The sequence below is a fragment of the Odontesthes bonariensis genome, chromosome 5 (assembly GCF_027942865.1).
Source record: "Odontesthes bonariensis isolate fOdoBon6 chromosome 5, fOdoBon6.hap1, whole genome shotgun sequence".
In the NCBI taxonomy this organism is placed as follows: Eukaryota; Metazoa; Chordata; class Actinopteri; order Atheriniformes; family Atherinopsidae; genus Odontesthes; species Odontesthes bonariensis.
In genome coordinates, this window is record NC_134510.1 from 28,291,151 (window position 1) to 28,303,937 (window position 12,787).

A 12,787-nucleotide genomic window follows, 5' to 3' on the forward strand; every position below is an offset into this window, starting at 1 on the left:
TTTAAATACAAAAAAAGACATCTAACTAACCTGCAACACTCAAGCAAAGAATGTTTGACAGGTCTCTGTTGTCCTGACAGAATCTATAAAACATCTTTCTATTGAATTAAAAATTCAGTACATGTAGAAATATTTTACACTTCAAACTCTAGGTGGCACTGTGGCCCCAAGTGAAACTGCTAAATCATGACATCATTCCCAACAAATGTGCGGTGCTGCTTTTGGAAATGCTTTCTGCTTTGTTATAAACAATTACTCCTTAACAATATCACTGACCAGACTTTACAGGGGCAGAGATCTGATGCATTAACAGTGTCAAAAGATTGTGGCAGAGAAAAGGGTACCATGTGACCACTGATGAAAAGCTGAATTAGCTCAGGGATAGAGCATCTCCCAATAAGCATTTTCCAAATGTTTAATGAAACAATCACTTGTACTAAATTATCTCTAATATGAGGAAGTGAGACCATATAAAAATGATCGAATATTCAGTTTCCTATTGAGAAATTAACATTTAAACATGACAGAAGACAGAGAGGATTGTGTGAAAATGCTTTCTTCAACCCCGCCACATAATCCATGCCTCGGCGGGTAAATGGCCCATCAGATCATTTAAACCATTCTATTGTGTCCATCATGTCTTAGAAACTTCACCACACCTCCAGAAACATGAGGGTAACAGTTTCCTGTAAGCTGACCAATGTCATTTAAAATAAGAGACAGCAAGTTGTTCACACACACAAAAATAAAGCACATACAACATGTGACATTTTCAAAAAAGGATTTATTAAACAGTTTTCTTGTTGGCAGCTGCAACCTGTGGAAAAAAAGAACAGACATTAAGCAGGTGGGAACGTTATGTCCTTAAATTTAGTTTTTGATAAAAAAATAATAATAAATAAAATAAATCTGATTAATTTTAGGTGGTGAAATAATTTCAGCAAATTGCTTTGGTTGGTACAAATATTAAAACTGTTTCAACTCATTAAACTGCACTCATACAAAAACTCCATCTGCAAAATCTCCCAGTCATTTACCATTTACTTCAACTACATCTTCCACAAGAGTGTTTTAAAAGTTTGCAACTCTGGGGAATAAGATGCTTTTCAAACAAAATTTCACAGGAACTTCAGCAGCACCAGCACCTCAGACAATTTGCTTGGTAGGGAAAACTCAAAGCCATCAGAAACAATACAACAGGGATTCAAGAGGTGGGAGTGGATCTTCACAAACATGCATCCTGCCAATTTTGTGCAGCAGGCAGACAGGCGGGCCAAGCCCAGTTCTGCTCATCTGCATACTGCTCATTAGTATGGGTAAACAAGTAGAAAACTGGTGCCATACGGCAGACTTGCCAAGCATGAAATTCTCTCCTCATGTTTACCCCTTTTACCCTTGAATTATCAAAACACTGCTTCGCTTGATTTTTGACAAGGCCCAACTGTGATTTGTTTATTAGCAAAGACTAACAACTCCAGTCGTGTGCCACACACGATACATAATTCACCCGGCATTTGGAAGAAAATGTGCCCTGGGAAAGTGCTACATAAAAAGTCTTACATGTCAAAGTATCACAGAGGCTTCACACTCCTGCAACAGACCAGGTGTAGCATCAAAGTACAGGATGACATTTCTGTGATGATCACAAAAGCTTAATGCACCACTCCCGAGTTTGTCAAATGTCACAAAATAGCGTGCATCACAAACCTCTTCAGCGAGGACAACCTTTGACTGGTAAGCTTGAGGTTGCAATGACATTCAGAAGCTGGAAAGCCAGATGCTGGAGCTCTTAAATTCTACTTATACAGCCATCAGTGTGGCCAAGTTGTGAGAGTAATGATAGTTAGACTTTCAGAAGCCCAAAGGCAAAATAGATACACCAGTATCTGTAACCAACATTATTTCAATCAACATCTGAAAATGGATCAGTACATTTTACAGAATAATTCTACCTTAACATTATTTGTCTTCAGGGGAAAAAAGATCAGCTACCACCCATCCATTCACTTCTTTCATAATTTTCTACAAACCTTAAATATTTAAATTTGGTCATGAACCACCATTTGAGTAAATTAAGCATGAAACAATTTTGATTAATTGGTAAGAAATTGTATGATATGAGAAACTTTTGCTACAATCAATGCAAGATACATTTCTCACCTGGCCAGCAATTCTGTCCAGGTCTCTGGTTCCCTGGGAAGTAAGTCTGCGGCCACTGAAAAGCAAAAGAAACAAACAAAATGACTATAGCACTAAGGATTAGATATATTTTCCCTCTCCCCCATACAATATGAAAGAGGAAACAAAAATAAAAAACAAAACCCTGAGATAAAGACCAATTTGCAGATTCAAATGTCTAAACTACTCAAAACCAATCCATTTGCTTGCAGGGCAAAATGATGGGATATGCATTTTACCAGAATCACACAATGGGTGTGTATCACAGGAAATTGTAATGTTAAGATCATGTGTATGTGAACTACCGCATCTTCACTGTGTTGCACACAGTGGGAATCTACGATGACACACTTTGGATCCTCTGTATGGAAATTTGAAGCTGAATCAAATCACTCGTCTTTGCAGCTAACCAAAACGCAGGGAACTTGCATTTAGTCTCTTGCGTTAGATAATTGAGCCTAAATACTAAAGCCTTCTTCACACTACGAGATCTTAAGCCTGCTTTGTGTTGCACACAAATATTGAAGGTTGCAGGTTACAATTTGCCAATTCAACTGGCAGCAGTGAATTGATGTGTGAATTTTACCATTTACTCAAGAGGCACTGTGCTGTTATTGCCTCCCACTTAATATTTAGAATGGCTCATTTTGGGGGGGCATTTAGCAGTGGAGGAGTTGAGTAAGCTGTAAACCAGGAGCTACAGCCAATGAGATCACAAGAGCAGAGTTTAGGTGACATGTGGTCAGGGAGAAACTTTAGCCCCTTTCACACTGAGGAATAACCCGCGAATTTAGCGTGTCCGCTGTTGCGTTCACACTGACGACCCGGGCTGCCGTGTCAACTCGACTTTCGACGTGGGCGTGACGTGAGGAGTTTAAAAGACAGAATGGACAGCTGATTCAGAACATCAGCGACAGGTGAGGACAAGTTTTACATCAAGTTCGAGACATTTTTGAAGATGGCCAACTGGGGAGACAAGGAGGTCCGCGAGCTCCTCAGCCTCCGAGCAGAGGACGTTATTTACCGCCACATTTCGGGACGGTGAAAGATGGACCTCTGCTGGAAGGGCTGGCGAGAAAGATGGGAGAGCGCGGTTTCCCACGCAGCAAGACGCAGGTGACCAACAAACTAAAGGCCATGAGGAAAAAATTCCATGCGGTTAATGACCACAACGGCAGGAGTGGCAGAGGGCGATTGGACTGGCCATATTTTGACATGTGCCACACCATCTGGGGAGGAAGCCAATGTATTTAACCCTAACTCCGACGCATGGCTTGTGCCTACGTCATTGTACACGCCCAGCATTTTATGTGTTTCATGTGACGCTCTGCCACTAGGCAACGCCCCCTGAACTCGGCGTCAGGCGACACGGGTCACCAACACGCCAGGCGTTCACATTGCTCGACGCGGGTCGAAGGTGCAATTTGGACCCGCTAAGGTATCAGGTCTCAGTGTGAAAGGGGCTACAGATAAAGATGCATTAAGTAAGGTTGACTAGTGTTGCCAATAGAACTGTATAAAAGTGTTAAAAACAAATAGCTTACTGCAGTGAAATTGCTAACTCAGTGCTGGTGTCAGGGCTCATTCTGTTCTATGAACAGATGATGAAATGGTGTTCACCTTGCTAATATATTCAATGTCCAAACTGGATTGAAACGAAAGAATTCTGTCAAAGCTAAACATTTGAGCATCATGCTTTTTGATGGAAAAACATTGACCAGAGTGACTTGTAGCCAACGCAACAATGATACAAGGAAGAAACAATAAATCACTTGTGATAACTAAACACAGGAGCTCCATTTGTACAATATGCAGCCAACAACAGAGTTTGAGCTGAGAAAGAGTAGACGTGAAGCCCCAATGAGAAAATATTGGACCCACAGCAGAACGCTAACCATCAGCTTGACCATTATGAATGTGGCCATGTAGTTTGATTGTCATGTCATATACTTCACTATGTTCAAACAAGCACAGTTCTCTTCACTATACTCATTTCAATTTATGACAACAGGAGACATCTTTCAATAATTTGCTTTTGCCCAAGTGTGGGATAAGGAAAAAAAAAGTCATACTTGAAATCACTCAAAACAAAGCTTATAGATCTTTTGAGTATATACCAAGTCAGGATTTCTGACCAGACGTGGCTTTTATGTTAATCAAAAATCCTATTTTTGGACCTTTACGAACCAGAAGCCAAATTTCAACTAGCTCTGAACATACTCAAGACAAGGCCGGCATCCCTGACACCATTAAGTTAAAAATTTGGCTACACTGACCAAGCCGATCTAATCTGAGTTACAACTAATAACCATTAAGAAAAACTTGTACTTTATTGTAGGTATAAAGTTTTAAGTTTTAACTAGTGCAAGTTTTACCTAAAAACAGCTGCAACAGTTTTTTTTCTCCAAATGAAATCCCAGCTTTATGTTTAAAGAAAATGTATCTAAAAAGAAAACACTGGATGAAGAAACTCACCCATTTGGATCCTTCTCAATCATCTTGAGCAGCTCAAGGGCCTGCAGCACCTTGCGAGCCACGTTCTTTGATCCTACACTGTAGTGGGAAGGGCACACACCGTTCCTCATACGGCCACCATAGATCTTGGTCATGGAGCCAACACCAGCCCCACCTCGGAGATACAGGTGACGAACTGTTGATGCTGTCAAAGCAAAGATGAGGGTGTTAGGTACGTTATGGTAAAGCGAGATAATCTCAAAGCGTAAATGTAAAGATATTGTGGGAACGAGAGTAAAGGAGTCAAGTTGATCAGTTGGGATTTCAGTTTTGACACCAGTAATTTAGTGCAGGGTACCCAATGCCCATAAAGATTAAACAAATCAGTGGCAAAATGTTAACCCAATTAGTATGTCATCTTTTCCATCACAATGCAACATTAAGTCTTGGTGACAGTTCTGCACATATCAGAATATAAAACCGACATGACTTTCACGAACAGAAACATTTGGACATACCAGCTCGGATGTAGAACCAGTTCTCATCACTGGGTGCCAGCTCTTTGTGCTTAGCCAGCTTGACAAGGTCCACCCAGTCAGGCACCTTCAGCTTTCCTGACCTGGACAACAGAGACATATCAGCATCAACATTACCACAACCGTATCCCATAAGTACATCTCTCAATGCAAGGTGAACCACTGATCATTTTACATTCAAGTTAAAATGGTAATGAAAGATGGCTCATTGTAAACGACATTCAATATTCCAACTTTATGAACATAAGACTTAAAATACTGACTTTTTCAGGAAAGCCGCCAGGGCACGGACGAACTCCTGCTGGTTGACGTCTTTCACTGTTACACCAGGCATCTAAAATAAGGAAATCTATGATTATACTGAGCCCAACTAAATGATTACAGAGAGTAACACAATCAGGCATGATACAGTTCTCGTTTAACTCCCAACTATATCTTTATTCACCGTATCCACAAAATATATACCAAACTCTGAAAACCGTTACTAGTCAAAATAGTGCTTCAACGAAATGCTACCCTATTATTATTTAGCTACAAGCCATCGGTTTTCACCAAATGGACATGTGGAGCCGTTAGGTCTAACCATGTAGCCGGTATGTTAGCTTAGCATTGACATATTTGCCATTTTCCGAAACCGTCAAGCAACATGTTAACAACTATATATCACTATAATATATATTATAATTATAAGTAATGCAATATGTGTTTTTAACATTTCAACACGACTTCGACATGGCAACATTCTGAGACTTGCTAACAGGCCTGTACGAGGCAGCATGGGGGCAGCCATTGCTAACAGCTAAACCCTGAATGTAACAGACCAAAAATTACTTGTAAAACTAATAACTACGTCGCTAGACTTGTCGCAATGTTCAACCACTATATCAGTTAATATTTAATGTACATTTAGCCATCGTTTGAAGCGGAAATGCATTATTTCTAAAGAGATTTATTGTTTAACACGCGAGACGTGTAAAATAGCGTTTTACCTTACTTCTGGGCAGCGAAGGGAAGAGGGTGGAACGGGGTTTCCAACCCTTGTTAAAAGGGACCGACCACATTTTTTCTCGCGAGATCAGTTTTTTCCTTTCCCACTCGTATCCTTAACTAAACACAAATTTCGGCATTTACTTTCCTAAAAATGTATAATAATAATAATTATTATTATTATAATAACAATAATAATATTTATTGGAAAAAAATTAAGTCAATAGAAAGCCATTATATTAGTTAATGTTAATATGAGTATGTAACCATTAAGGAAATCGGCAGTTTGAAAGGGATAAGTTACTTTGATGTAACTGCAGCAGAAGACCCCACCATATAAACTTAGTAAATTTGAACTAGCAATTTAATAACAGATGATCATAAGAATTTTCCTATATGTTGAGTTATTTTTATTTGTTAACATTTTTGTTTCCCTATTTAATTAAAATAAGTATAAACTCTCATTATATAATCCCACTTACAGATAATTTGTCACAAGCCAACCCTGTGTATATGTATGCATTAATTGCAAACAGACAAAGGAGATTATCTATTTGGGTGTTATAAACAATGTAATTTAATCAAGCTGAAAAGAGATTATCAGACTAAAGATTTTTGGTTTTTAGATTCGTCATCACTGCACCTTCATTTTCATCTTACTCTCCTTAGGGTTTTAAACTTTCACCTTTAATAAAAAATATTGCGGCTTTGCTTAAAATTGCAGCAGGATCAATTTACTTAAACTATTTTCATTATTGTGGATGTATTTTTTGTGAAATGCAGCCCTCTTAATTCAGCTCAGCGTGACCTTGCCTATAGAGCATGGTGCATTTGGCAGACAGTAAGAGAATGATTTAGCAACCCACATGCTTGGGTGATTATTTAATTTATTTCAAAACATTTTTAGGGATCATCTCTAGAATTTAATAAACTCCCTTGCATGTTAGAAAATAATAACACATAAAAATGAATAGGTGACTCAATTTTTTACAAATTACAGTGGCTCCAAACTTTATATCTTCGTTGTCATTAGAGCTTGACATGAAATACAAGTTTTTTTTAAATATAATGTACATATATATATAAAAATGAGTGCATAGCTTAAAATAACAGGACTATGATGTATCTTGTATGACAGAAGCCAAAAGATAACTATACTCTTCACTGAAGGCATGTAGTCCTCTGGGTTGGTATTGTAAGAACATATTGTACTGTACATTGTTTTCATGGACAAATGCCTTCAAATAAAATCATGTAAAATTTGCTTGATGTCTTTGTTATATCATCACTTTCACCTTAAATGCACTCCATCACAAAGCACATTAAGTTGAGAATTGTACGTTATGTACTTTATCTTGTTTAGATTGGGAAAAAATGTGAAAAATAACAGGATATTTGAGAGAAAAAGATTTTTTCTCTTGTATTTGCATAACTCCCTGGATGGTAGGGTATGTGATGCCCTTTGCACATCTTATATGGAAAGGGCAGCCAGGCTCCAACATTGACACAATTGATATGTTTGCAGAGACAGGAGAGAGATAGAAGGCAGGTTGATAAGCAGAGGTTTATGAATCAGGTTTACTCTGTCAGCAGGAGCAGACAGTTTGAGTGAGAGGTAAAAAGGAGAGAAAGAGATCCTGGAGGGAAATAATAAAAAAAAGATAACCAAGTCATAGAGAGGATACATCAGAGCTTTGTATAATATATATCTGTCTCATCACAGGGCTTCAGCACAGGTAATTATATTTTTTTCATGTGATTTAATTTTCTGTCACAATACATCCAGGCACCTACTTACTTTTCGAATCTTTCTAACTGGCTGTTACTATCCATACAGGTTTGACCCCATAATTTCAAAGAGACTGATTGATTTATGAAGGCAATTAATTATAATCAGTATCTTGCCAACAATTTGAATTGAAAACTCACACAAGGTGGATTAATTACTTCAGTAAATCAATTTTGCCGTGGCCCTTCAAGTAGAGAGACAGGAGACAACTGTGTAAAGTGATTATGAAGTGGCATGTAGGGGTTATTTGAACCATTCATGATAATCGTGGAAGTGAAGACTAACACCAAATGTTTAAAAGAAGTGAAACTAATTGCATGGAATGGACAGGTGCCGTATTGAGATGCAAAATCTTCTACTTCAGTTCTCATCCACTTCGCTTTATGTGAGACTATTGTTTGAAAATGCACTAAAATTAGCTGTCAATCAAATGCATTCGCTTAAGATGACTCATTAGGGGAGTGTGGACTGGCGTGATTGTCAGTGTATTTACACATAAGTGTCTGGGTCTATTTGTGTCTGACACATGGTGGGCCACTGTGAGACAAGAGGCAAAACAAAGCCAGAAAAAAGGAAAAAAAAAAGGAGGAGAGAGAAGAGAGTGTTAACAGTATGTTGGCCACCCGACCTGGTGCTTGTTGTTCAGTGTTTGCATGGTGCTCACATCCACGGTGGAAAAGTTCTGTCAAGTCTGGTCTGGCCTGACCTTTTCACTCTCCAGGCACATTTCCAGCTTTCCAATACCTATCAAAATATCTATTCTCCCCTTGCCCATTTCTTTGCCCCTAGCACAAACTTGCCTCACATTCTCAGTCCCTCAGTGTTTTCGCCCTGTCTTGCTAAATCTTTTCAGCACTCTGCCCTGCACTCCTATGCTTAGCCTTGAATATTTCCCCAGCTCTTTGTCCCTTCTTACTCATTCTTATTTTCTGCATTCTTTGTCGTTGCATGTTTGACCATTCCTTTGATAATACTAGTGTGTGCTGCAGGGTCAGTCTAAGTGAAAGAGTTGTGGGAACACAGAGCACCACTGACAGGTAAAGTCGGAATGAAAAAGAGTGTATTTGCATCAGCATGAAATCTCTTTTTGTTCTTACATTTTTGCTCCTTCACCTCATCATTATCAATCAATTTTTTTATTTTTTTTATTTCCCTTTTTCCCCCCTGTTAGATATGGAGTTCATGTGGCTGTACGCCTTCTTCCAGTGCACTTTATCTGCAGCTGTGATAGTAGTCAGTGTGAGGTTGTGCATGGTGGTCATTGGCAACAACACTGTGACTGATGTCCAAGCAGGAGCTCAGGGTGCCAGGCCCCAACCCAGGAGCGTCTCGTGTTGTCTTCGGCTGTGCCTTGGCTGGGTGGGAGCTGTTGGAGGTGCAGTCGGAGTCCCTGTAACTGTACTGCTCACCCTACAAACACCTCAGTGTTTATACACCTGCATTACCATTGTGTGTTGCCCCTTGCTGATCAGGCAATTTACCATGTTCCTGTTCATGCTACTTACACTGGATGCCCACCTGCAACATCATTTGGCAGACAGGTGAGTCTAGAGAAGGTGTTCAGTCAGTTTAAGCAGGAGAAGAGTAAATGTCTTCACTGTGAGTGGAAAAGTGTCAAACAACAAAATGGACAGTTTATAAGAAATTAGATGACCTACATAAAATATTATTTTTAAAGAGAAATAAAACTTCAGAGTGCATAGTGCTTGAAGACTCTACTGTACTTGTGTGCAAAAGGGTGAATATGTGGGAATCAAGAGTCAGCCAACGCTCTCAGGCGTGCTTTCAGGAATAAAGACAGAAAATCAATATTAGAAAAAAAGAGAGAAAAAACATGTCAAAATGCAGCATTGTATGGAATACTGTTATATCAGAAATGTTTGTGGTCAGTGCTCCTGTTTTTAATCACAAAATGCTAATATTTAAGAGACCATTGGTGAATACAGTACATTCTTTTAGCAAATTGTGATACGGTCACAAAACACAATCTACTGAACCATATTTCTTTTGCAAAAAAACTTTCATTAATTACACAAACTATCTCAAAACTAAATAAGTTATCTTTAATAGGCTTAGGCACTTACCATCTGGAATAGTTTAGAATTAAAACATTACCTTCAGATTGTTAGAAATATCAGTTTTGTAACTTATCAGGGCAATGAGTCCCTAACCAGCTGAAAATTATACAAAAGAAAACTACCACTGAGATAAACTACTTTGAAAGTCATACTGGGTGAGTGACATGAATTAAAACAAATGCTCTGTGTCCATTATAATATTCACCATGAGATCAGACTTGCTAATAACAAAAAGCTTTGTTGCCCCTAGAATTTCAATGGAGCATGACCAACAAATTAGAGCAATTCGATTCAATCAATTAGATCTTTCAGTAGGAATTAATCAATATTGTTTCTTTTTTCGTCAAGTTCAACTGTTGCAGCCAGTTAAGCAGTTGGTTGATGTAAATAACGTTTCATTTTTGTGCTCTTTACACAGATCTAATCTGCTCATGTTTTGCAAATATTACAGCTGTGCCGATTTATTCCAGATATCAGTTTTGGACTAGAAATGCCTGTTCATGACTCATAGTGATAGAGTTAAGAAGCGTTAAGGCAGTCTCTATGTAGTAATAGTACAACCACCCAAGTGTTAATTTCTCTATCATAAAGAACTAGAGAACAGTCTCAGCATTAAATCTAAATATATCAACATCAATGTTTCTTTGGATGGCAGATATTCTTCAGTGGTGACACGTCAGCGAGCTCTGTGTGTGGTCCTGCTGTGCTGGGTTGGTTCCGTTCTCTGCTCCTTTGCCCAGTTCATAGGCTCAGACATCCTCAACACCTGGAGGAGTAGTGGTACTGGTCCGGGCACAGATGGCCATGAGTTGGGCAGCAACTGGACAACCTCTTTACCCCGCCTTCTCCCTTCCTCACCCCCGAAGTACCAATATGACCGCAAGGTGATTGGGGAGTACCTTCCATATGGAGGCTTCTTGTCAAAGTTCTATGTGGAGGACATGCGCAACTTCACCTATGCTGAGATTCACAGCAGCCACTGGGGCGTATGCACCACTGATAACGTTATCTCTCTGCAGTTCCTAGTTTATGTACATGGAATGACAGTGTTCATCCTGCCCTTGCTTTTGTTATTGGCCATTTATCTCGACCTGCTATGCTTGAAGCCAAGAAACACACCTTTAAGTCAAGCAGACCCTCAAAAACACAACTCCTGCCAGGTTCGTTCTCTTACCCTCTCCCTCTCTCTTTTAGTTCTGCTTTGCTTACCACTTTTTATCATCCATACTCTTTTGCTTTTCCCCCCTAATATCCATCTCCCCGCCTGGGCCCATGCGGTTGCCTTGTTCCTCTTCCAGCTGTACAGTATTGTGCCACATATCCTCTTCACCCCTCCCAGGAAACAAATAGGGCAGCAACGGGCATCTTTCCCTTTTGCTGTTCCCAACCTCCAATCTGCAGTAGTCCACTCCAGAGGAAAATCTGTCCGCATGGCACTGCGTGAGGCAGTGCAAGCAGCTCCTTGGTCTTCGGCCAAACAGTCCCTTAAAGCCAAAGTGTGCCCAGAGGTCTGAACCTTTTAGGAATAGAGTAATAGATCTGCATTGTTGTTTTCAATGTAAACATTTTCCATAAGCTCAGAACTAAATACTAAAACTAAATAATCCTACTATAAACTTCCCCTTAATGTTTTGTGTGCATACAAAATAGCCACTGTCTGAAACAAATAACTTGTAGACTGGATAAATATAGAATTACTTCTGTTTGTTTGAGGCTTTTTAACTAATCATCTGCATCATGCACTTGCCCATTATGAATTACTTGCATGTGAAAAGGCCAGTTAATTATCAGGTCCCACGCCAAATGTCAGTGAGAAAATGAAGTCTCCAGATGACACCTGCTATCCTGATCACAAATGTCTGTGCTTTTCCTACGGGTCTTATTCTAAGCTTGTTTTTAATCTCTGCTAAGCCAGCCACCAGTAATGTAGATATATGTGGGACGGCTTTTAATTAAACATTCACTAATAACACAGTGATCCAGGGAGAATGTGGTATTGTGGAGAAAACATACTTAGCCTGGTTATTACACAATATTCATGGTTGTTTTGATTTTACTTGTAACACAACACTTACTTGTAATAAAAAGACTCTTGCTTACATTAATTGGATTGTTCATCGTTTATCATGTTAGTGTTAAGAAAGAAGTGATGGATTAAAAAAAAGAATAGATTCTTCTCCTTCTGTATGGAACATGTGTATGACAGTCAACCTGAAATTTCTCGACGTTTCTCTCTCATCGTAGTGAAATAAATTTCTCACTCTTCGCCTCGTTCTTACATGGCTGAAAAACACGCATAATTTGGTCTGTGTTCAGTCACTACACAAAGCCCTGACTGGAACATATTATTGATAGAGCAATCTCGTAAAGAGGTAGAGAGGGAAAAAAAGACTTCCCCTGCTTCCCTGGTACATTTGCCCATTCGATTGTTCTGTCTGCCTGAAAGCTCCTTCCTGATTATGCTACACGTAGACACACTCAGACACCTCAATCAATGCCTCATGCTACACCACCATTCTGTACACACCTCTTTGCTATGCTGGGGTCACACTGCCAAAACCAGAGAACAGAAGCTGTGACCTGGTTGCCTTTAAAGATGGATTAAAAGTGACTAATCCACCATGCTGCGACCAGGAAAATGGAGAGTTTGGGTTTGGATGGACCGTGATATTTACTGTAACTCATAGAAATGAAGTGCAGCATCATAAATGGGTCATAACTGGGAAATTCTCTGATGTGAATTCGTTCCAGGGCATTAATCTGTA

General features: G+C 39.3%; 1 protein-coding gene across 2 annotated transcripts in view; it reads right to left on the reverse strand.

Moving 5' to 3' along the window:
* Positions 1-764: 764 nt before the first annotated feature.
* rps19 (ribosomal protein S19) overlaps positions 765-12,787 on the reverse strand; it is a 234,451-nt gene continuing 222,428 nt past the window's right edge. The window contains exons 1-6 of one of the 2 annotated variants that reach the window (XM_075465979.1): positions 6,158-6,188; positions 5,432-5,502; positions 5,151-5,251; positions 4,654-4,837; positions 2,161-2,215; positions 765-817 (exon numbers count right to left, since the gene is read on the reverse strand). In XM_075465979.1, the coding sequence (XP_075322094.1) occupies positions 788-817; positions 2,161-2,215; positions 4,654-4,837; positions 5,151-5,251; positions 5,432-5,502 (441 nt within the window). In that variant the 5' untranslated portion in view covers positions 6,158-6,188 and the 3' untranslated portion in view covers positions 765-787. Of the gene's footprint in view, positions 818-2,160; positions 2,216-4,653; positions 4,838-5,150; positions 5,252-5,431; positions 5,505-6,157; positions 6,189-12,787 lie in introns of those variants that run through there. The other variant, XM_075465980.1, reaches the window with a different exon arrangement.